The sequence below is a fragment of the Brienomyrus brachyistius genome, chromosome 1 (genome assembly GCF_023856365.1).
Source record: "Brienomyrus brachyistius isolate T26 chromosome 1, BBRACH_0.4, whole genome shotgun sequence".
In the NCBI taxonomy this organism is placed as follows: domain Eukaryota; kingdom Metazoa; phylum Chordata; class Actinopteri; order Osteoglossiformes; family Mormyridae; genus Brienomyrus; species Brienomyrus brachyistius.
The window spans coordinates 12,072,762-12,096,187 of record NC_064533.1 but is presented as its reverse complement, the minus strand read 5'-3'; the positions used below and the strand labels follow the sequence as shown (position 1 = coordinate 12,096,187).

Here is a 23,426-nt window from a genome sequence, read left to right as displayed (position 1 = left end):
GAACCTTAGGGGATTTTCTTTTTGGGTCTCTGGGGGCACAGAGTTCCCCTACCCACACTTAAGTTACCCATGTTATCTATGTTCCCATGGGTGGGGGCTGAACTGGACCCTTGCATTCCCGTCCGTGCTTGTGTGCGCCAACCCTTGCAGCAGTGTGTCAGTGTGCTGTGATGTAGGGGAGCGCACTCTGGAGAGGAGGATGACCTATTTCTGCGCGTGCTTGCCTGTGCCTTCCCCGCCTCGCCTATCACCCCGGGGGCACTGCTGCCACCTACACCACTCGCCACATCCTGGCCACTGACAGTTTCCATGGAAATGTACGTTTCCCAAGCATGGGGTCGCCAGCGTACCTGAGTGCTGCCTGTACCTCGCAGTGCACGTGACTGTTGTATTAGCGCTTTGCTAATGGACTGGCTTAACGCATATGGGCAGGAGGCCATCTTCCAGGGGGCGGGCCGCGGTGTCTCCTCAGAAGCAGGACGTTTGGAGGGTCCCTGATGAACCCCTGAACCGGGTGGGTGTGTTTACGCTGCCCGATTTCGAGGGATGATGCGTAGGCATGGGGAATCTGAGCCGGAATGCTCTCTTGACCCACTCTGTGCTCTATTTAAGCTGCTCTGAAGGAAATTCACACCCAAGGGCGGAGGTGCTGGTGGTGGTGGTGGTGGTGGTAGTTTCCATAGAGCGTGTTTGCTCAGGGACCCCGAGACTCATGCTGATGCTGTATCACGCTGCTGAAGTGGTGTGGCTTCACCCACGCCGGACCGAAGGGGGGGAAAGTGTATAATCCGCGGGTGAAGCATGCCCCCCCCTCACATGTGCCACCATGCCGCGAGGTGTTAAAAGTTAGCATTTTTGGTTTTAAAACCAAAAACTTGGTTTTGCATAAAGTCAAGTGGTGATGCTGTATTTATGGAGGTTGTCCTCCGAAGGAGCTTGAAACCTCGGCCATGAGGTGGGGAAGCAGGAACCAGTGCTGTGCATGAGGCCGAGCTGAGTCACACGGAAGTCCGTCGGCCTCTGCCGTCACGCTGTGAACTCACGGGAAGCTGGGGGGGGGGTAGGCATGTGATTTGGGAAGGCAGTGTTTTAATAAGGCTTTAGATGGGGACACCCGGGAGCAGGCTGACCAATCACAGTACAGTGAGCTAGCGACACTGACCAATCTGGGACAGTCCTGGCCCGCTTGTCCCCCCTCCCCCATGATCTCTCTCCTTCCCTTTGTTTCACGTTGGTGCTGCCAGACGAGGAAGTGCTGCAGGGCCCTCTCACATCCACGTAGTCACCCCCCTTCCCAGCACCCTGTTCATTTCCTCTGTTGTGTTCTGTCTTTTTGGGGGCTTAGATGGGATTGGAGCAACGCAGAACCCCCCCCCCCACCCCCACTCTCATCAGGACGGGCCCCTGCCCAGCGACATGACCACCACGACTTCTCTGGAGAGGATATATAAAAGTGCCCCCTCCTTGCAGAAAGCCGAACTCAACTTCTCTCCACCCCCCCACCCCCAATCCCTCTCCTTCCCCTCAGATGGCCACTCCCCCTCAGATGGCTCCTCCCCTAGTCTGGCCCTTCAGAGGTAACCATGTGACTTACAGGACAGCCTGGGGTCCCCCTCAAACTGAATACAGCCCTGGTAGAATTTTGTCTTCTATAAAAATGAGAATCTATATGCTGGCTGCAGTGATAGATTAATATTCATTATTTAAACAGCCTCTGATCTGGACGTGATGTTCTGACTGGTGTATGTGTGTGTGCTCTGACGATACCCATCTCCTCATACTGCTCAGATATTCAGCTTTATCTCGCCCTGTCCTTTGTCTCCTTGTGCAGTGTCTGCCAGCCCAGAAAGGCTATAACTAAATTAGCAGCAGATTCTCTAATTCTGTCTTGGGCTGTTACCTACCCTTTTTAAAATGAAGAATTGCTCCATGGTGGTACGGCCTCCGCTTTACGGCCCGTACTGACTGCTGCAGAGAATCAGGCCGTGCTGTGGCCCCTGATTGGCTGGGTCGTTTGCACCCCTCACTGCCCAACGGGGCCATTTAAACTGGGAAACTGACATTGTCTCCTTCCTTTCTGGTCCTACTTTCAGGCGTAATTCAAAGGCAGTGAAATGTTTTAACAGGATTAGTGCTGCTCCATATCGTATGGCGATATAATCGTGATTATATGACACGCGCATAATCACCAGGACTATAGATGATGGCAGTAAATGTTTGTCCGGACGTCGGCTTTGCAGCGCTATACGGACGTTTAGTTACGCAAGCAATTTGTCGATTATTAAGCCGATTTAGTAGTATAGCTAAAATATTAATGAGAGGTGTATTGTGACTCCCATAAGTTAATCTGTATAAATTCTTTGTTTATTAAATTTGGTTAGCGGAGCAGGCTACATAATACTGTTTTGGTAAATCATGTAAGCACTGAAGTGGCGGTGAAGAAAGAAACAGCCCAGCAGTCACATCTTCCGAAAGAGGAGATTCCGTGCATAAACCAGAGAAAGATGTTGGCGCTGTGGTGGTACTTTTTGCAGTTTTAAAGTCCAACACTATCTTTAAACATAAGGATACACTGAATATATACAGATCACTAACTTTTGGACATCATCATCCGCCTCTCATTAATATTTTAGGGTTACTAATTTGCTTACCTAATATGGCCGTAAGTAAACATCCATATAGTAGCGAAAAGCCGGCCTTCGGACAAATATTTATGCCTGTCAGCTAAAGCCCTGGTGATTTTTTTATTTTTTTTGTACGTGCACCTTATAATCGCAATGTGATATCGCGCAGCCCAAACAGGATGCATTTTTCACAATGCATATAGTACAGGAAATTAGGCCATTCGGGGCACTATAAAACTTAAGAATAAGCTTGTTAATGCCTGTTACGACAATGCAGACTAAGGTGAAAAATGAAGCGATATGGAACAGCTGTGCAAAGAACGGTTCCCTTTATTCTTTTATATTTTTTTTGGGTCTTGTAGGTTGGACTGGTGCGTGTGGTTAAACTTAAAACCAGTGGCGACTGGGATGTTTGGGGTGGGAGAGAGGGCACCCGGCCCCTCCAGCATCTCTCCCTGTGTGGTGTGATGGACCCTCACCTTAAATTTGGGAGCTGTTCTTCTCATAAACACACCAGCACAGTGGTCTGTTCAGCTGCTTTGACTGAACCCACGGCTGGTTACCTGAGTGACTGAAGTTCGGTTGTAATATTTCTATATCTTGCAGAGTAATTTGTGATTCCACCCATCTTTCAGCAGAGTTTCCCAACCCAGTCCTCAGGGACCCCCAGACAGTCCATGTTTTTGCTCCTGGGAGCTGTAGGGGGGCGGGGGTGGAAAAACACGGACTGTCTGGGGGTCCCCTAGGACTAGTTTGGGAAACACTGCAGTATAGGATAACAGTGCATGAGAGCCTGTCTCAGTCCATCACAGGACTAATTTGGAGTTCATCCAGTGAAATAATATATTTTTAAAGTGTTTCTTGAATTGGGACATATTTGTGAAAATGTTTTGTGCTGTAACGTTATCATGTACCAGATCTAAAAATGCAAAATGTAAATGACGCTCAGAACTACTGCAAGATGTCAGAAGGGGAAGCCAGTTGTCTCCATCTCAGCAGACGGGTTGGAAAGACCTTGTCCTTTTACCTTTGACCTTGACCTCGCCTCTTTTTCACCGTGGCTTTTCGGGCCGCGTCTCGCACAGAGGCTGCGCAGGCTGTCGACGAAGTACAGGACGGAGAAGATCTACCCCACCAGCGTTGGAGAGAGAGAGGAGAATGTGAAGAAGAACCGATACAAAGACATACTGCCATGTAAGCACTTCGGGCCCCTTGCGTCCACGAGGCCTGACTGCCGCCTGCTTCTCGGCCCCGAGCCCAGCGCCCCCAGGGCATCTGAACGCCATGTCGCTCTTTTTCTAAAATTCTGAGGAGATGCAGTTCAGCTTGGATTTGGGGCGCAGCTGTAATTTTGTCCCTCCATTGTCCCTCCCCAGTTGATCACAGCCGAGTGAAGCTTTCGTTGCAAACTTCTAACCAGGACACGGACTACATCAACGCCAACTTCTTAAAGGTACAGAAATCCCCAGGGCTCGTGTTTGCTCCTGCATGTTACAAGCATGTGGGTGGGGGGTGGGTTTTTTTATTTGTTTGTACAGCGGAAGTGGGCTGTGTGGATGGGCATGCGCTTACCGCGACCGCACTTGTTCTCTGTGCTGTCTCTCTCTCACTGTCACGCTGTCTGTCTTTAGTCCCCCAGAGTGGCTGAGTCTTTATGATGACAGTCAGATTCCCTAACACAGACTTAAAATCAGAGCAAGCAATGAATCACACAAGAGCTCCTATAACTGTTTAGAGTTCTGTGCTTAACCAGCTCCTGACCGGAGTCTGCCTATCCAAATTAGCTCTAAATGAGCCTTGATCGACTCGTTGACTGGATGAATCTCATCACTGATGCAATGAACCGAAGCCGAAGACCCTCTATGATTTGTACAGCTGCGCTATACCCAGTTTGCAGTGGAATAGCTGTAACGGTAAAACTGCCCATGTTTTTCCCTAGAGATGATAATGATAATGTCCGTTATTTGAATTTGAATTGTTAGACTTTATGGACTTATGTCAGTCTAATTTTATCCACCTTTAAGTTTCACAAATGACTGGGCTGCATTGTTTTAGCACGCGTGCGTACGAGTAGCATGAATAGCCTGACAGATTCAGGGAGCCCTAGCATGTTACCCTTGAATACATAAAATTATACAAAAAATTGGCTGGGGGGCCCAAAGTGACATTTTGTCAGGGGGCCGAACATTTCAATCTATGCCTCTGTACACATGGAAAAAGGTCGTTTTTATTTTGGTTTGCTTTAATCCCTCAGCACCCAGACTCATTCTGTAATATGATTTGAAATTACACGCCGCATGGAATTGACATCTCAATTGAGCATAATTAATGAAGAGCTCCGCTTGACATCTGCGTAGCAGGGATGTTCTGTCGGGCAGGAGCAGCAGCTGGCCCGGTCATTAACGCTATGGAATCTCGCAGGGCATGGCTGCTCTACTTTATTATTATTATTATTATTATTGTTTATTAATTTGTTACCTGGAACTCCGAATTTGGTTATGGGTAAAATATCACTTTCCTGGCAGAGAGTATGGTTTGAAATACAAGGAAGTGTTTCTGTCTAGCATGTTTCAGGTGAGTCGACGGCCCGCGCAGCATTGGGGTGGGGTTGGGGGGGGGGGGTGGACCATGGCTGTGCACTGCATGTGTCTTCATACTTTCCTGCTGACCACCTCTTCCTTACAGGGGGTCGAAGAAGCAGAGGCCTACATCGCCACCCAGGGGCCCCTACCCAACACAGTGGTGGACTTCTGGAGGATGATCTGGGAGTATAACGTGTCGGTGGGTTAACCTATTTTAGCCATTAGCACTTCAAGTACAGAGCGACAGCCTGTGTTAGCCATTAGCGCTCTACATACAGAGCAACAGCCTACGTTAGCCATTAGCGCTTCACATACCAAGAGCATAGCTTTTAAACATTGGTAAGAACCAAATCAGCCCTGAACCCTCACCTCCACAACACACACAGCACTCCCACAATATCGGTAGGGACATGTCCCCACCATCCATACCCAAATCTACTTTTTGCCACATGCAGAGTGCCAGCCTACATTTTTTCGTATCATTTCTGTGTGTATGTCCTTCTGAGATACTGGGAAAAAGTTGAGATATTTCTGCAAAAGCACAATACCCTTTACAGAAGATGAAAGTGAATTGCTGGATCTCAGGAGGACACACAGACATTTTGTTTGTGCATGTATACATAGATATACTTGTTTGTTTTGTGTGTATATTTGCGCTATATACTGTGTGTGCGCGCTTTCTTAATAACGGAGCTGGGGTTTCCCGCCCCGTCTTGCACATCCCCTCATCGTCCTCCTCAGCCTTGGAGTGTCTAGGGTTTCTTTTTTCTTTGCATACTCGTCGGTTATGTTAGCATCACTTAGTTTCTTCATCCGTTCGTTCCTCTTTTTGGCATCTGGTAAGCACGAGCTTGGCGGTAAGCACGCCTCGCTTTGCACGAGGCGCTGATCCGAGCGCACGGGTCACGCCAGCATGACCTGTGAGGCTGAAACCCGTCAGTCGTGTGGCCATCCTTGCCAGTTCCCTATGGATATTAAGTAGCCTGCTCATTCTGATTCCCTAACTCCGCCTCTCTCCCTCCCTGCCCCCCATCCCCCATGGTCTGCAGGTCATCGTGATGGCATGTCGCGAATTCGAGATGGGAAGGGTGAGTGTTTCTCGGCTTCTGCCCCGTGAATAGAGCCGTCTCTCCACCTGAGGCCCCGGAGCCTTCCGTCCCTGTCCCGTCCCCGCCCCCGTGGGAGGGGATGTGAAACACCGACAGTTTGTGCGTGCGTGTGTGCGTGTGTGCATGTGCGCGTGTGTTCATGAGACGGAGAGTACTACCGGAGGCTCTTCTATCCTGATCCTGTCCAAACTTCCATGATGCTCATGAACACTGGTGCTGAGTTTTCTTTTATTGTTTGTTTCTGCTGTTCACAGAAAAAGTGTGAGCGGTACTTTCCGACACTTGGTGACCCGCCCCTGAGGCTCGGGCCCTTCAGGATCTCGTGTGTGAGTGAGCTGCTCGCTCCCCTCTTCATCACCGTGTCGCCTGCTCTTCCCAGAATGCATAGTGCTGTTAAGCATAGTAACTGGCTGGAGGCTGCATAAGACTGGCTCTGCTGAATTGGATGACTTTATTACTAATCTGTTTCAGGAATCGGAACAACCCAGAACCGACTACATCCTCCGAACTCTGACGGCAGAATACCAGAATGTATGTTTATTGTGGTGTTTTTTTTTTTTTTTTGTTGATATCCATTGAGCCCGTCAGCCAATCGGCTCTGTCCCTTAACACACCCTGTCCACTAGGAGTCGCGTCGACTCACGCAGTTCCACTATATCAACTGGCCCGACCACGACGTGCCATCGTCGTTCGACTCCATCCTGGATATGATCGCCCTCATGAGGGAGTACCAGGAACACGAAGATGTGCCCATCTGCATCCACTGCAGGTGAGCCTCACGGAGAAGCAGGCATGTGGACACACACAGATGCTGAACATGTGCATGCCACACACACACACACACACACACCCTAATACATTGGAGGCCACTGACCCACATGTTTATGTGTCCTTTTCCTGTGTCTGTGTGTGTGTGTGTGTGTGTGTGTGTGTGTGTGTGTGTGTGTGTGTGTGTGTGTGGGTGGCGATCACGTGTTTTCTGTTCATCAGGATGCAATAGCTGGTCTTTAGAAACCTGAGATGTTTCCTCAGGGTGCATGTGCTAAATGTTTCCTGTTAGCCCAGGTTGTGGGCGTGGTGGTCTTGTACCTCCGCTAAGCATCCCACAGCGTGGGGGACGGGGGCCGGGGGCAGCAGTAGGGGTGCGAGCCACTGTCTGGGTGTGATGATGTCATGTCTGTGTCCTGGGGCCCATTGTCGGTGGTGGGGGAGGTGCTCTCAATGACCAGTTAAGTCTTTTCATCTTCGCTTGACTTTATTTTCGACTTAATTAGTGCCAGGAAGTGGCCCAGAGCCGGCGCTGAACGTGGCCATTACCACTCGATTGAAGACATGTGCACCAAGGCTGCTAGCCTGGCGATGGCCCTGCGCCGAAAGCGAGGGCACGCTCACGCACACGCGCAGTCCCTTTATGGAGCCCTGATTCCCCCGAATTAGGTTACTAATGAGTGAATGCGCGTGTGAGTGGGTGGGCAGCTGTCACGACTAAGGAAACATGGTCATATGCGAGTGGCACCGTGTTTACGATGGAGAGAACGCAGTTACGACCAAATGTGTTGACAGCACGTCGGCATGTCTGTCTAAGTTTGAGGTATGTGACCGTGACCTAACCTGGACTGTACTGCCTCCTTTCCCAGCGCGGGCTGCGGGAGGACTGGCGCCATCTGTGCCATCGACTACACGTGGAACCTGCTCAAAGCTGGGGTGAGATGTGCTGGACTCTGACACACGGGCAAACATAAACACACACGCACACTCACACAATGCTGTCATGCAGGAAACAGGATGAAAAAAACTGCTGAGAGCTGAGCAGGGGCCTCTTTGTCTCTACGGGGGGGGTAGCTAGGGTCTGTAGGCGTTGTGGGAGGCGGCCCTGTGAGTCCTTGCGAGGAAACGGCAGCTTCTTCTAGAGGGCACTAGCCTCATGTTCAGTAGCATGCAGCTTAAATAGGGATGGTGGAAGATGACAGTGCAGGGTGACTGGTGCCCTCCAGGGGGCACTGTGTGTACCTTGTGTATCAAAGGCAAAATGGACCACGGGTTCTACTCTTGGGTTATTTTTAGACTTCTGGCACCCTGGGTTTCAGTATTGCTTGGTCTCTGAGGGCTTCTCGTCATCACAGTTGCTCTCACCCTTTGTAGAAGATTCCAGAAGACTTCAACGTGTTCCGGCTCATTCAGGAAATGAGGACGCATAGGCATTCGGCGGTGCAGACGAAGGTAACTCTCATCAGTCAGATGTGATCAGACTGTTCCTTCATCTTGCTTGCCTGTCTCTCTCTCTCTCTCTCTCTCTCTCTCTCTCTCTCTCTCTCTCTCTCTCTCTCTCTCTCTCTCGTGCATCTTGCCAGCCTCTCAACCCTGATATTACTAAAGTACATATAGCTGTCATGAGAACCCCAGTATTATAGTAACACCCAGTGGCCACTTCAGTTGGTCCATCCATAGACCCCCAGGGCTAACAAGGGGCAGGTGTGGAACATAACCCTGATTATTTCTGCATTCAGAGATGCTTTTCTGCAAACTGCTGTTGTGCTATGCTGTAATTTTTGCACTTGTGCCCTTCCCATTGGATTTAACGAGTCTGCCGTTCTCCTCTGGCCTCTCACTAACAAGATATTCTTAGCGGCAGCAGCAGTACCGCTGACTGGGTATTTTGAGATACTGGAACCACTGTGTCTGACACCCAGCAATCATACCACCTATAAAGAATGTATAATGTATAATGTATCGGTGCTTAGATGCAGTATAACAGAGCATCATGAGCCTCTCCCTGTGTTATTTATATTTGTAGCCACGTGATTCGCTGTCTGGATAAGTGGCTTGTTTGCAGTAATGAGCAGGTGCATCACCTGCTTGTACAGATGTGGTAATGAGCAGGTGTGAATTGCCCACTGAGTGTAACATATAATCGTTTAATTAAACGCATCCTACAGTATGTCCGAGAGGCTCAATGAGTAACGTGTTTATAAGACAAATAAGTTTGGATCGTTGTCTGCAGCCTGCTGTTTTTTATATGCATATATGTAAATTGCAGTGAATTGTTTGGGCTCTTTCACATTATATCCATAAATCTTTACACTTACCCTGTTTGAGGTTGCGGGGAGAGACTTGGGCCTTGGTAAATGGTAAATGGACTGCATTTATATAGCGCTTTTCTACTCTTACGAGTACTCAAATTCAACTCACATTTTATGCCTTACATTCACACACTCATTCATACACCCGGTGGTGGAGGCTGCCATGCAAGGCGCCAACCTGCTCACCAGGAGCAACTTGGGGTTCAGCGTCTTGCTCAAGGACGCTTTGATGGGGTGAGGAGGAACCAAGGCTCGAACCTGCAACCGTCCAGTTGCCGAACGATAGCACTACCTCCTGCGCCACCATCTTCCCCTCATAGTGGTTCCAGTATCTCAAAATACCCAGAACAGGGCACAAAGCCGGGGGAAGGCATGCAAGTTCATCGTAGGGCACAGACACACACATGCAACCACAGTCGTACGCTACAGGAAATTTGGAGACACCAGCTGCCTGTTTTGGCCAGTATAAGAAAACATAGTGTAGTTAAGTAAAACTATCCCATATTTGGTATTACTTGAAGGAGAGGGAACCTAATGCATGGTAGACAAAATACATCACAGGGAAATAACTTTTAAAGAAACTAAATCGCAATTACAAACAGTTAGAAAGGTGACTCATTAGGCTGAGTGCCAATTAACACTATGTCTCAGCCAGAAAAGTGGCCTGACAATCAGCCCTTAGATATCTGAGCTTTCAAAACAACTAACAGAGGTCCAGAGCAGCCCAGTAGCACCCAAATATCAGATGCATGGGCGACAGAAACTGCAGAATTATTTAACATGTCAAGGGAAAAGAGTCCCAAAAAATCACAAAGATCAGTAATCAGAACTAGGCAAAACTCCCCGACGGGGACAGACGTACACTTGCATGGATGGTAACTGATATGAACAGATATGAAACCCGGATGGATGGATAGTGTCGCAGCACCGTTGCATTGTCAACACATGCAGGTTGTAGTGACTATTGTTAAAGCGATGCTCTAGCCACCCCCTAAGCACTCACTCCTCTCCCCCCATGTCTCCCCGACAGGAGCAGTACGAGCTCGTCCACAGGGCCATCGCTCAGCTCTTCCAGCAGCAGCTCCTGCAGCTGGAGGGCACCTCCCTCTGCCGCATCTCTGAGCGCCTGGTGAGCCGGCAACGTTACACTTACTTAGAAGCGCTAAAATAACCACACCGTGCTGCGTCTGGGTGGAGGCAGCTTCCGTGCTCCTACCCACTGTTCCTGACCTGCTTGTGACCCTGAGCTCCTACACGGTTCTCAGGACAGTCTCTCCTCGGGCTTGGGCTTGGAGTGGGGTGGGGCAGGGGGGGTTGGGGGAGATCTTGACCCCGATCCAGAAGTGTGGAATCCATTCCTGTGCCGGAGAAATACATGACGTCCTTCGCGATAAGGAGCTGGTATCCAGCCTAAAGGCAGAAGCTCATTTCTTGTTTGGGAAGCTGGGGGACATGCAGGGTGGTGTGGGCCGTCTAGGAGGGAGAAGGTTGCACATTTCCTGCTCGCTGCTGTGTCCGTGCAGTATTCGATGCATAAGATGCACTTCAGTCTTGATTAATTTTAGAGTATCATGTGATGTAACGTGCTATATTACGGGTTACTGAAGTGTCTATGATGGACAGTTGCGGTATAAAAACCACCTGTGGTGATCTGTGGATATATCGTCACCCTGTAGCATACTGTCACTCGTATGCCGTTGAAATAACCGCCATGTTCTGCTGATACGTCAGTGAGGCTCACATGGTATATCAGAGAAGCTTATCGCTGACATGCCGGTTGAAGTCTGATGGTATAAGGATGATACTCTGCTGGATGTCAGCGATGACGGTGTGCTTCTCTCCCCTCTTGTCTCAGGATGGAGACAGTCTGGGGGGGCAGGGAGGAAGTTCAGATGAGGAGAACGTGGAATGTCCCCCACCGAAACCACCGCGAGTCCGCAGGTGAGTCGAAATAAGGGCGTGGGGCCTGTTTGGCTTGCTCCCCTCCCCCAAGCAGACACCAACATAATCACTTGATCCACTGTGGCTTCCTCCTGCTGCAATTGGCTGCATCATGGTCATGTGACTCAACAGTAAAGATGTGGGCGTTCCTCATACCCCACGGCTAGTGGTTCCTGGATGTTTCACTAAATTTTCCACTGCTACCCTCTCCACCGCCGTGTGCAATACGGCCATCCGCCACGCCTCTCGTGGGTCATGGGGGGGGCGCCCCGGAGTTTGTGACCAAACCTGCAAGAAGCGAGTTTCAGCCACAGCTCACTGCTAAGACATCACGTCACACGGTGCTGCTTTCCGACTGGTCTAGCCATCTGGGTGCCGGTCGTGCCTGTTTTCTAAAAACATAAGCTTGTCTGAGGAAACATTTTAAGAATAACTGCCTTTTGTGGCCCAGCCCCCGGCAGGTGTCACGCTGTGTTGGCACCCCATTGGCACGTTGGCGAGCCGCTGTTCAGGCCGCAGTGTAAAACGTATGATCAGAATAGCCCGCAGATTGCCGTGCTTGGAGATCACATGACTAGCATTCAGACATCTCACCTGGGCTGCTGGGCAGGATTCGCAAGGACACCCGGCTCTACAGCAACAGCTGTAATGGACCAGGATTCTGCTGGCAGTCTGTGTGGAGCGGGGGTGGTGGCTGTTCTCCATTGCCACCATCCTTCTGTGACTCAACACAGGCACTGGCTGCCTCACACTGTCACCCGCTCCTCCAGTGGCCCCGGTGGCCCGATACCAGCATATCTAACTGCGTGCTGTAATCTCCCCCCATTTGATACGGAGATACCCCAGCGTTGGCCTGAATTCTGGAGTCATGGCACTCCTGCCAGGCTAGGGAGATGTCTGTGCATGCACGTGATGACCTACACACACGCCGCGTTGGCTCTCACTGTGCCGGAGCTGCGGTAAAGTGTGGGAGGCATGTGTTTCTGTTCCACGGGGGGGGGGGGGGGGGTTCCCGCTGGCCGCCGGCCGCCAACAGGGCGTGATGCTGCGGTCGCTGCATCCCTCACGCGCCTGCAGCAACATTGATGTCAAGCTGGCAGCGTGAAGAGAGAAAGCTGCCTCAAAGGAGAAGCCTGGGCAGATTCCTTTGCCTGCAGTACACCTACTCCTGTCTGCTGTGCAACATGGCAGTATATGTGGAGTGCAGGCTGCCACCTGCTGGTAGTTTCTGGTATATTACTTTTAGTAAAGTTTTTCGTAAGATATAATAGAACTTTATTTATCCCATGGAAAATTATTGTTAGGCGAACCCACATATATTACCATAAATACATACACTACAGTACTGGTATAGACTGTATATACGTACAGCATACACAATACTGTCAGAAGTCTTTTGTAACATAATAGCAAACGTTTGATAAAATACAGTATGCACACAAAGATGTTAAGCTCTTAAGCTCACATAATTCTTATTACCTATAATGGAGCTGAAGTTTTCCGAGTTGTGAAGGCTGTTGTAGTGTATAGTACAGTACTGTATCAAATACTGTACAGTACTGTATCAAATACTGTACAGTGGTGCTACAATACTGGATCCACTATTCAGGCACAAATGTCTTGAATGCTTTTTATCAATTTTAATACTGCACACATTCTTTACATTTTTTAAATACTAAAAATAAATACAGTAAAATGCAGTAGTATATTTTCCTCATTAGTGTTTGATTGCTTTAAACTTTTTTTTCTTCTTTTCTTATGTCCGTGATGCACTTAAGTATCACATAAATAAGAGCACTGGCTTGTGAATCTTACCATGACTGTTTGTTTACATACTACCTGTTCTCCTAGAAGTCAGTCTAGGAGCACCTGTAAGTCTGCTTATGTCCAGTTTGAGATGGTATTCAATTTCATCTCTGCTATCTCTGTGGCAGTGCTGTTGCTAAGGTGGTCAAACAATAAGTGGTAGATCGGTAAGCGAGTACAATGCAAGTGGAATACAATGCTAGTAAAATGCAAATATAATGACAAAAGGATAAAAAGGTACAATGGGTAAAAGTTACACAAAAGATCTATTTTTAACAATCATCCATTCTAAGACAAACGTATAACAAAAATTAACACATATTGATTAGCTTATTAACTTGTAGTAAAATAATCTTTAACACTGACAGCTTGACTGACTTGCACACGCACTACTCACCCCATAACCAGTTTGACTCTAAACTCTGCTGTTACACATGTGAGCACAGAGTAGCACTACTTGAACTTCTCAGTTTATTTTGCTAATAGTGACCCATGGTCGTGGTGTCGCCTGAGGCACTGCTGTTTTAGTCGTTTGTGGCGAGAGTTTCGCTGTTGGACAGGAAATGAGGCTGTCTGTCTCTCTGTGCTGCAGTGTCTGTCCGGAGGAGGGGGACATCAGGGAGGAGATATTGCAGCCGCCAAAGCCACGGCCGGTGCCACCCATTCTCTTACCCTCGCCCCCGTCTGCCTTCCCCACAGTCACCAATGTACGGCAGGACAATGACCGCTACCACCCCAAACCTATCCTGCATATGCTGGTGTCTGAACAGGCGGGGGGGCTTGGCGAGAGCCACGAAGCCCCCCCTGCCCCTGCTTCAGTACCTGCCCCTGCACCCTTCCCCTCCCCCGCCCCAGTCCCCGTCCTCAGCCCCTCTTCTGGCCCTACCCCCTCTCCCGCCACTGCCCCCTTGCCCACTGCCGCCCCCGTTCCTGTCCCCGCCCCCACGGAGGGTCCAGAAAGGCGTCTGGACCGCAAGCTCAGCATCGAGATCCAGCGGGTACCTCTGCAGGAAGGCCCACGGAGCTTTGAGGGCAGCACCCGGCTCCAGCGTGGTCATGCCTTCAAGGGAAAGACCCACCGCAGCTGCTCCCTGGACCGCCAGCCCTGCACTGCCAACGCGCCAGTCCAAACCGTACAGCTCCTCGTCGGGGAGGGCGACCCTCCCTCTGCCGAAAAACGGCCCTCTCCCTGCGATCAGCCCAAGGCTCCCAGCCACACGGTGGCTCTCAGCTTCACCAACCCCCTACACTCGGACAACTCAGACTCTGAGGACGCGGCGGACGGACTAGATACAGATGCTCCAGATGCACGGGGCGCCCCGGTGGAGGCATCGAGCCACGGGCAGATCTCAGCCTTGTGGATGACAGCCAGTACGTTGGTCCCCCATGGAGCCGTGCGATTGTGGGTGGGCTGTTTGGAAGCTATGGGTGGCTTTTATAGGCTGTGCTGTTATGGAGGTCAGAAGTACTATGCAGGCTGCTGCTGAATAGCTTGTAATCTGACACACGCGCACACACACTCACAGGGAAAAGACTTTCGGATTACAAGACCTACAGCAGTGTTTTTTTGCTTAACAGATGTTTCATCAGAATCATTTAGCAACAAAATGTGACCAGGAAAGATAAAAGATCTATAAAGTGTCCTACTGTTTTATCCCTCACGCAGAATTCAGTCAGTGTCACAGTTAATACACATGTTACAAATGTCAGCAAACCTGTTTTCTTGCTGGGTTGGCTGTGACGCGATGCATCGCGTTGGTTTATTCTCGTCATCTGCATCTGGCCCAGCATGTCACCTGTTGTGTCACTTGCATGTGTTTCTGGGAGCTGGGAGACTGGACTGGTGTGGGCAAGGCGCCATGTTTCTGCACGAACGGGATGCTGCATGCCTATTTGGATGGGCCGCTTATGAGCGAGGCAAGGGCTGGTGAAACTATCGTTGGTGGGGGGGGGGGGCACGCCCTGCTGTGAGGCACCGCCTTGCGTGTCAGCACTGGTCTGCTCTATGTCACTAATTCCGCTGCACCTCTTCCTCCTTGCTCAAGTGCAGACGCTGTAGCAATTCACAGTGAGAATCCCCTTAGCGTATTCGGCTGCTTGGTTTTCATGCTGGGCTTCACTTGGGGTTACCCCTTGTGTGTATTGGCTGCCGGTTACTGGTAATTTGTTACTGCCTTGTCAGTAATGCCTGCTCTTGTCCGATTCAGATTGCGATGCAAGTGCTGACTTCCCTTGCCCCAGACCAAGAATCCCCTTGAATCCATCTGTGTGGCTGCAGGTTTGTTCTGTGCGTAGTACTCTCCTTTGTCACTAGGGGGAGCCAGAAATGCCTTTGCAGACCGTGGCCTGGATTGGTTTTCCCGCATGTACTTCTTTGGCCGACATTACCTGTGGCAGGACTCCCCCCCCGGATGTGAAACACAGCTGAAGAAAGGGTAGAACAAGTAGAGCCTCTGCATGAAGCTCGGCTCCTGGTTTGTTTTTGTAAACCACCAGCAGATCCGATCGTTTGCTTGTCTTTTGAAATGCAGCAGGGGGTTGATGTCTGGCTTATGATTGATCTTGTTTTGCTTGTGTTGTTCAGCTTTGTACTCCGAGAGATGTTCTCCTTTTTGAACTATTGCTTACTGACTGACACCTGTGTGTTTTGATTGTGTAGGGAGGGGAAAAAAGCACAGTATAATTGCATGAGAAGAGTATGGCGCGTCTGGGTTAGAATGTGTGGCAATGTGACGGACCTGCTAGCAGTGAAGCATATGTCATCAGTCGTCAGTTCTTAGCGTCCACCGTCAGATATTCCCGCAGCCCCTCGCCAGCGGAGCTACAGTGGTGTGTGTCGGTGGTTATCATGCTATTGTTTCTGTTTGGATTGATCCAAAAGGCAGCAGACACGTCAAAGCTTTGACTTACCATCGCGTGCCGGCAGGGGGCTGCTGTCTAGAACTCCACTCCCAACTTCTATGTGGGCTCTTTGTTTTGTCGTGGAAGGGCTCCGGCAGTTCTCATTAGCTCCATTTACTTAATGCTTCCTTGAACTTCTTGCAGTTCACTTGTGGAGGACAGGAGGTAAGCTTGTGAAATACGAATGGACCTGTCCAGCTCTCAGCTCCCTAATCCGTGACTTGCTCCATTGCGTTTGTCTGTCTTATGTCGTCAGCAGTGTTGACGTGGCCTTTCAATGGCATGAAGGTCTTTAGATGTCACTTTGGTCATTCTCTCTCTGACGTTGTCCTGCCCCCACTCTGCCAGACTCACCCAGTACCTGTGGGTCAGGAATCTCAACAGACCAAAGCATGTTTACGGAAGGTCCAGGAACCGAAACGGACTCTACTCAGGTGAGGACAGTTGTTTGCTTCAGCCCTTCCGCACCGATCAGAAATGCCTCATTTCCTCTTGGGTCCAGTCTGGTAATTGTTCTCTCCCTCTCTGCACTTTCACAGAGTAACGGGACAATCGGGCATGGAGAGAACGGTAGGTAGCCTTACCTGTATCTTTTTCACTCCACTCACCTTTGCAGCTCTGACTGTAATGCTAAGATTTATGCTCCATTTAGGCATGCAAAATTAATCATTAACATAGATGGGCCGGAATGTTAGCCTGTAACTTGTATTTGTGGCCAATCTGTGCAAATCACCGCCCCTTCAACCCTCAAATCTGGCTGTGGATACAAATGATTCGTGTTGTTTTAAGCATTTTAAATTAGCCGGCCTGCTGCTGCCAAGCCCAGGAAGATGGTACAGTCCTACAAAAACAGGGGACTTGTGTGTGTACACTTGCCCTTTCTTGTCTCTGCTCCAAAGCCATCTGTCGGGCCAGCAGGAGTACCTCCTTGCCCCAATGCACGGTTTGAGTTCCACTCAGTGCTGGACTGTATGGAGCATATACTGATAAAGTATCTTAGGAAAACACTTTCTACTTTGTAGGCTTTGTGTATGTACTAAAAATAACCAGTCAGAGCATTGCTGCTAGTTAATTATTTATAAAGCAATCAATCAATCCTTGTTCAAATACAAAGGCTTGTTTACCATACGGAGCAATACATTTGCTCTATATTGGCACAAATATAAATCATATTTGTCGTATATAATAGCTATATAAATAAGTTGATGCAGGTCTTCCTAGTGATTCTATTGGCTCCCTCTAATTGCTCCAGCTTCCAATACCAAAGACATGCAGATTAAGTCAACTGCTAACTATAAAATGCTCTTAATGCTCAGTTATCTTGCAAATTCCTAAGCAAATGACCTGGACGTCCACACCACACCTCCTGGGGCTGGCTGTGGATCACTGTGATTTTAATAGGATAAGCCAGGGGTCTCCAACTCCGGTCCTGGAGGGCTACCGTCCAGTAGGTTTTCTATCCTACCTGGCTTCTGATGAGCCACACCTGCACTCAGGTAAATACCAGGAACAGGTGTGACTCATCAGAAGCCAAGTGGGACAGAAAACCTACTGGACGGTAGCCCTCCAGGACTGGAGTTGGAGACCCCTGGGATAAGCAGTTCTTGAAAATGGGTGATTGATTTTGGGGTCAGTGAGGCTACAAGAGCTTGAAGGAGCACACGCTTAGTTTGAGGCTGGACATGAAGATAGAAACAGACAGTAGGCCAGGTGCATAGAAACCAGTGCTGTCATTCCAAGGTGTGTCAGCGCCAATAAATTCTCCAATTCTCTCCACCCGGCCAGCAGGCCAGCGACGAGGGTCAGGGAGCGAAGTTGTCGCCACCAGTCAGGCGGACAGCATGGCGGAGGAAGAGGAACGAGCTGCACCAGAAATGGGTGAGTGAGCCACGCTAGTTCTTTGCTTCTGGCTTGAGGTGTTCAGTGTAATCATCATAAAACACCCCCTTCAGTGTGCAAAATACTGGACTGTAGATGCGTGATTCACAACATTATATACCTCACCCACGGATCGCATTCTCTAGTCATTTAATTAGTTATTTTAAAGCCTTTTTATGTAATTATTTAAAAGAGGCAGGGATCGACCCCTTGTGTTTCCAGGCTGTACCTCATCTCAGAGGAATTGAAGTGATGTTGGCTTACCTTCGGTGATCTTGAGTCCCTGAAGTGCAAGTTGGACCAGCCTGTGATGAACGATAATGCTAATTAACAAAGCGATGCTCAAGAGGAGTCTGTCCCTTCTGCGGCAATAAAATTAATGGGTCCAGCAGAGGCTCAGAGTGTAGTAAAATAAATCAAACATACAAAGTCCCATTTTTTGGCCCATTTAAACACATACTGGTTTTCTTTAACTGAAGCTCCTCTCTCTCCACCTCTATCCAAGACAAACTACAGTGAAAATCAGTACATTACCATGCGGATGGGTCTAAAAATAGTTTACATGATGCTTTTACCGTACTAAAGTTAGCTATTGAATTCAGTCATCTCTAGAAGTTTGTGGACAGGGCATAAGATTGCTTGTTAAACTCCGAGAAGCTGTCATACTGTACAAAAAAAAAATCTTATAAGTAAAATGGATATTCTTTATATGCTACGGTAAAGCGATGTAATGATGCATTCCTTTCCAAAATAGCCATATTAGTGCTGTCTACACCAGCCTCTGTCTTGTCACACCTGACCCTGCACAATGTTTTGCAGGATTCGGCAGTTGCTGCCGCAAACCCAAGGGCCCCCGTGACCCCCCCACCGAATGGACATGATGATCACAGACCTTATGCTGCCCCACCTACCCTGCTGCCTCATCCCTAAGCTGGCCCCAGTTGTCCCTTTCCAACCCCAGCCCTTAAGTGCCACTCAGCAAGGAGGGCAAGTCTGTACTATCCACTCAACCACTCTTTTCCCAGAGACCCCAGTTTCCAGCAATGTTGGTCATGTCCCACAATGCAGTGGTACATATTTTTCTGTGCTCCAGCTGTTTTCCAAGGGTTTCCTCATTCTGGTGCTAAATCTTTCTCTTGCTGGGACCATAAAACCTGCCTTATTCATTTAGAGTTACACACCCTTTTTTACTTCCAGAAGAACACCATTCTATGCTTCTTACAGAACTTTTTAGACAGTTGTGTGGAACAGTGTTCTTCTGTGTTTTTTGCTAACTTCCTGATAGCTGTATATGCATTTTTATAAATGCAGTGGGCAGGCATTAAGTGTTTGACAAATTTACTGTCGATAAATATTCATAAAGAACAGTTTAGCAGTTTCCACATGGCCTGGAATCCTGTGATTTTTTTTTTTTTCCCTTGGTAATAATTTGCCCATCTGTTCTTGAGAATATTTCAGGGTTATTTTATTTTAAATAATTTTCATTTGTCTGTAATTCTTACACAGCTATAAGCCCCTGAGGTGGCACGAGTTCAAAAACTGTAAAGATTTTCTTTTTTTTCTTGACCATTTTTTGTAAATTGTGTTCAAAAAGTTATTTTTGTACAAGGTTCTCTGTCCTGTGCCCTGGCGATTCTGCCGGTCTTGGGCCATGCACCGTGCCTTAGGAGACAGCGTGGAAGTGAGTGTGTGTATGTTTGTGTCTGAGTGTGTGTGTGTGTGTGTGCGCGCATGCCCTTGCCGGGCAAATGCCATTCCAACGGTGCCTCTGGGATCAACTACTCAACCACCTCTCTCACACACACACACACACACACACACACACACACACACACACACACACACACACACACACACACACACACACACACACACACCTGTTTTTGTACCTTATGAGAATCGATAGACTTGTCCTTAAAAAATAAACTGACAGCCTTGCATAAATTGTTTGGCCTTTTATTTTCATTATATAAACTGTCTCTCCAATCATTGATTATGCTCTTGATGTAGCTTGTTCCAATGGGGTATTGTGGAGAATCATCAGAAATGAGCTTAGATTCTATTGCTGCTTGTCTAACAGCACAGATTGTTTACATGATCTTGCACACCTTTTAGCTGCTGCTTTTATCTAGTTGTGAATAACAAACATCCACTATAATTAACTAACACTACGTAATTCAGCTTGATTTAAGGAGACACGGCAACAGTAGTTTTCAGAGCAGACTAATGAACTGGTGATCTCACGTAAATTGTAGTGTTTAAAGTGAGTTTGGGGGCTAACAGGATGTGGCACAGATTGCTGGTGTTTACTCTGTTCCATATTTGGATTTTGGAAGCCAGCCTGTGATATTTTTGCGGTCATTACTGCATCGCCCGCATTAGTGGTGATACTGCAATGGGACTGCTCACTTTCCTATTTCCTTACACTCTCTGCTGAATTACTGTCTTTATGTGGTAGGTTAAATAATAGCTGCCAGCTCTCCAGCAGTCTCAGGAGTCATTTTGCCGCCAGAGAACCCCCACCCTCCCTCAGGGTAACGTTATGACAGGAGCTGTTTCAGGACAGAGGGGCTTCTCTGGAGGTTGAAGCTCCTGCACTCAGGTCCGCTAATATGATCACTCCACCGCCACACTGGTGTGATGGTCCTGGTGAGACTACAGAGGAGAATCGTTTCATAGTATGTTACCGAGTTGCGGGTCAGCACACTGACTGGGAAATGACAATAAGAAGTGAACCTACATATTCTTGTTTCTCAGGTGGAGCCGGTGCCACAGGAGTGTAGCTCCAAAAGCTTATCGCACCCTGTGTTTTGTCCTTTCCTGGCATAGTGATCCATCATGGAATTCCATGCAGGCCAGAACGGGAAAAACTCCAAGGAATTTACTCATTGGATGTTTTCCCCCCCATTGGGCATCCTGATGCCTTGTGCCCATTGCTTCCGGGATAGGCTCCGGACCCCCTGCGATAAGCGGTTTGGAACATGGATGGATGGATGGATAGGCATCCTGATAGCTGGAAAAAGTCAGTACTTTGCAAAGTTGGGTTATTCAGGTCCAGAGAGTAAAAGTCCAGAACGGGATTTTGTTTCAACCAACCAGCTGAATACTGTATGTGAATGTGACTTTATGCTCAATTGGTTGCTTGGAACAAAATCCCGCTCTGGACTTTTACTCTCTGGACCTAAGTTACCCAGCTCTGCTAATTTGAAATATTACCACAATACAAAATCACACAGGCCTCGTCTTAAGAAAATGTGAATATTTTACATTTATGTGTAATTAAAAAATGTACTGAAAATGAAAACATTTATTTATTGTAACATGGACTATCGAAACAGTGGGTCTCATTCTGGTCCTGTTACAATTAAGGAGCCTTAAATGTAATTAAATATGACTGGGCTGCTGCGCGTAGATGCTGCTACATAAAGTTACTAAGTACTGATCAGGTTTATTTGTGGACCTGTCAACTACTTAAAAAATCCATTTGATCGGGTTAGGATAAACAAGTCAGTTAATTATTAAAATGCATTGAACAATCAATCAAATTAATACAACCACGGTCATGACTGTATTATTATACTAAGAACAAAAAATCTGTTTAAACCCACCTACAAAAATGATGTTCATCTGGAACACAACCAAGAAACGGTCATCCTCTAATCTGAGCATCACCAACACAAAGGTTATTTCAGTAATACTCAATATTTAACAGCATTAAATTTGACCGGTAAGTAAACATATCAAATTACCATAACCAGTTATAAATTTGGATCACAGTTTGGAATATTTTATTCCAAGATCTGCCTTAAAATGTTACTGCATTTTAATATGATTTTGCTAGGTCAAATGCTTTTCGTCGGAGTTTTTTTCGCACTTTTTCCCGCCTTCTGTGACGCACTCCGGCTCCCCGCGCTTCTCGTACGCACGAGTTCGTGCTGTCAATCAGACCGAGGCCCCGCCTCTCAGGCTCGCCTGCCTGTCAGTATCGGCGAAGCTCCGCCTCCACTCTGCCCCATACACAAACAGCAGCAGTGAGCCGAGAGTAAATAGAGAGAACCCCAAGATGGCGGAGTCAGTGAGCTTCATTCACTTCGCAGTACCTGATAAAAACCCTCTCTCGAAGAGCAAGCAGCCCTCAGGAACGACGGAGAACCGACCTCAGTCTTCCCGTGAACACCATCCTCCGCCACCCAAGAAAGTGCGAAACGAGGAGAAGAGCTTGAAACCCAAGAAATTGAATGGCGAAGGGGTGGGAGTCGGTGGAGGTGAGAGGCAGCCCCAGAAGCAGAGTTATGGCAGCCCGACAACATGGAGCTTCAGTCCCATTAAGCCGAGCAGCACCACGGCACCAGTGCATCCGCCTCTACATAAAGTCTTCAAGCAAAGCGCATTCCTCGCATCACCGCCGAAAATCAAAAAGCCCAAAGAGAAACGAGAGAAGGAAAAAGAAAAGAAGAAACACGCGACACCCGCCGAAATGAACAACCTTGCCAGTACTGGGATGAAGAAGGAGAACGGGGATATGAAGTTGGTGCAGAAAGGTACCCGGGAATCATCTTGGCGGACAACCGCGTGCCAGCTACTGATGACTTGTCAGCCTGTTCATTTTTCTAGAAAATGCGACACGAGCGTGGTCTCGCGGGCGGTGGCATGGTAACTGACTAACATTAGAGTCCTGCAGTTACTGGCGCCGCTCTCTCGGAACAGGTCGGCGCGTGGGTTGCGGCGTCTCGAGCGCTCGGCGCCAGGCGGAGAGGGTCTCGGAGTCCGTCGGTTATCGCGACCGGTTACACAAGCTGTGAGGATTTAGGTGTCATTTGGACGGTCGACGGTCACCGTGTTTAGTTTTATATTATTTTTGCTCACACGCACAGCATTTTGTTTGCCGCGCATGCTTGTTAAATGGTGCGTAGCGGAATCCATGTTTGAACTGGCTTGTTAGCTCGCGAGCAAGTTCTGTCAGTGTATGTTAAGGAATGCCATCGCTTATAATTAATTACTTTTTATTGTTGTGGCTGTATCTGGGCTTTTAAATTGAAATATAGTGACATTTACAGGAGTCATGACAATTTTTGGTTTTTCAGACTCGTAAAATGCAGTATATATATATATGCCACCAAATGCTGTGGATCTCGTAAATTTTCACGTTAGATTAATCTTTGATAACACTTAACGCGCGTCATTTCACTGTCGTTGTTACTGTTATACTGCCGTTTTACTTGTGCGTAACAGTTTATACAATATCGCTGTCATTCAGGTGAATCATTACCTCGATTAATCACTGAAAGGTTTGGAAACAGGCGAGGAAAGTTGCTTGCACGGTATATGTATAAATCAAATTTAAAGAAGTCACTTACCCCCTGGGTATTCAATGGATATGTTCAAATTGTTTACTACTCTGTCATCATACAGTCGTCCGCCATTTAATGTCCTCTACCACGCCCCCAACATAAAAATCAAAGAAATGGCAAGTGTTTGAATCTATGAATGGCATAAGACTGCAAA

The 23,426-nt window shown here is 48.2% G+C and overlaps 2 protein-coding genes and 1 long non-coding RNA gene across 8 annotated transcripts in view; 2 read left to right on the top strand and 1 right to left on the bottom strand.

The window, feature by feature from the left end:
• The window catches only part of LOC125751410 (tyrosine-protein phosphatase non-receptor type 12-like), a 25,333-nt gene extending 5,468 nt beyond the window's left edge, over nt 1–19,865 (top strand). The window contains exons 2-18 of one of the 5 annotated variants that reach the window (XM_049030170.1): nt 3,710–3,818; nt 4,001–4,077; nt 5,310–5,405; nt 6,256–6,294; nt 6,570–6,641; nt 6,787–6,846; nt 6,942–7,084; nt 7,953–8,019; nt 8,458–8,535; nt 10,426–10,524; nt 11,251–11,336; nt 13,735–14,513; nt 15,350–15,420; nt 16,392–16,477; nt 16,583–16,613; nt 17,832–17,921; nt 18,741–19,865. In XM_049030170.1, coding sequence (XP_048886127.1) covers nt 3,710–3,818; nt 4,001–4,077; nt 5,310–5,405; nt 6,256–6,294; nt 6,570–6,641; nt 6,787–6,846; nt 6,942–7,084; nt 7,953–8,019; nt 8,458–8,535; nt 10,426–10,524; nt 11,251–11,336; nt 13,735–14,513; nt 15,350–15,420; nt 16,392–16,477; nt 16,583–16,613; nt 17,832–17,921; nt 18,741–18,851 — 2,094 coding nt within the window. In that variant the 3' untranslated portion in view covers nt 18,852–19,865. Of the gene's footprint in view, nt 1–3,709; nt 3,819–4,000; nt 4,078–5,309; nt 5,406–6,255; nt 6,295–6,569; nt 6,642–6,786; nt 6,847–6,941; nt 7,085–7,952; nt 8,020–8,457; nt 8,536–10,425; nt 10,525–11,250; nt 11,337–13,734; nt 16,209–16,391; nt 16,478–16,582; nt 16,614–17,828; nt 17,922–18,740 lie in introns of those variants that run through there. The other 4 variants (XM_049030161.1, XM_049030188.1, XM_049030179.1 and 1 more) reach the window with 4 other exon arrangements.
• Nucleotides 17,771–23,426, bottom strand: LOC125751449 (uncharacterized). Of its 2 annotated transcripts, none has more exons than XR_007400616.1 (3): nt 23,279–23,426; nt 18,186–18,226; nt 17,771–17,906 (listed from the first exon to the last, which is right to left on the bottom strand). It is a non-coding gene; the product is annotated as an uncharacterized LOC125751449 (long non-coding RNA). The 2 variants fall into 2 exon arrangements; XR_007400617.1 differs by lacking the exon at nt 23,279–23,426 and adding an exon at nt 21,530–21,858.
• LOC125751370 (lysine-specific demethylase RSBN1L-like) overlaps nt 21,918–23,426 on the top strand; it is a 32,811-nt gene continuing 31,302 nt past the window's right edge. The window contains exon 1 of the mRNA XM_049030080.1: nt 21,918–22,462. Coding sequence (XP_048886037.1) covers nt 21,985–22,462 — 478 coding nt within the window. The 5' untranslated portion in view covers nt 21,918–21,984. The remainder of the gene's footprint in view (nt 22,463–23,426) is intronic.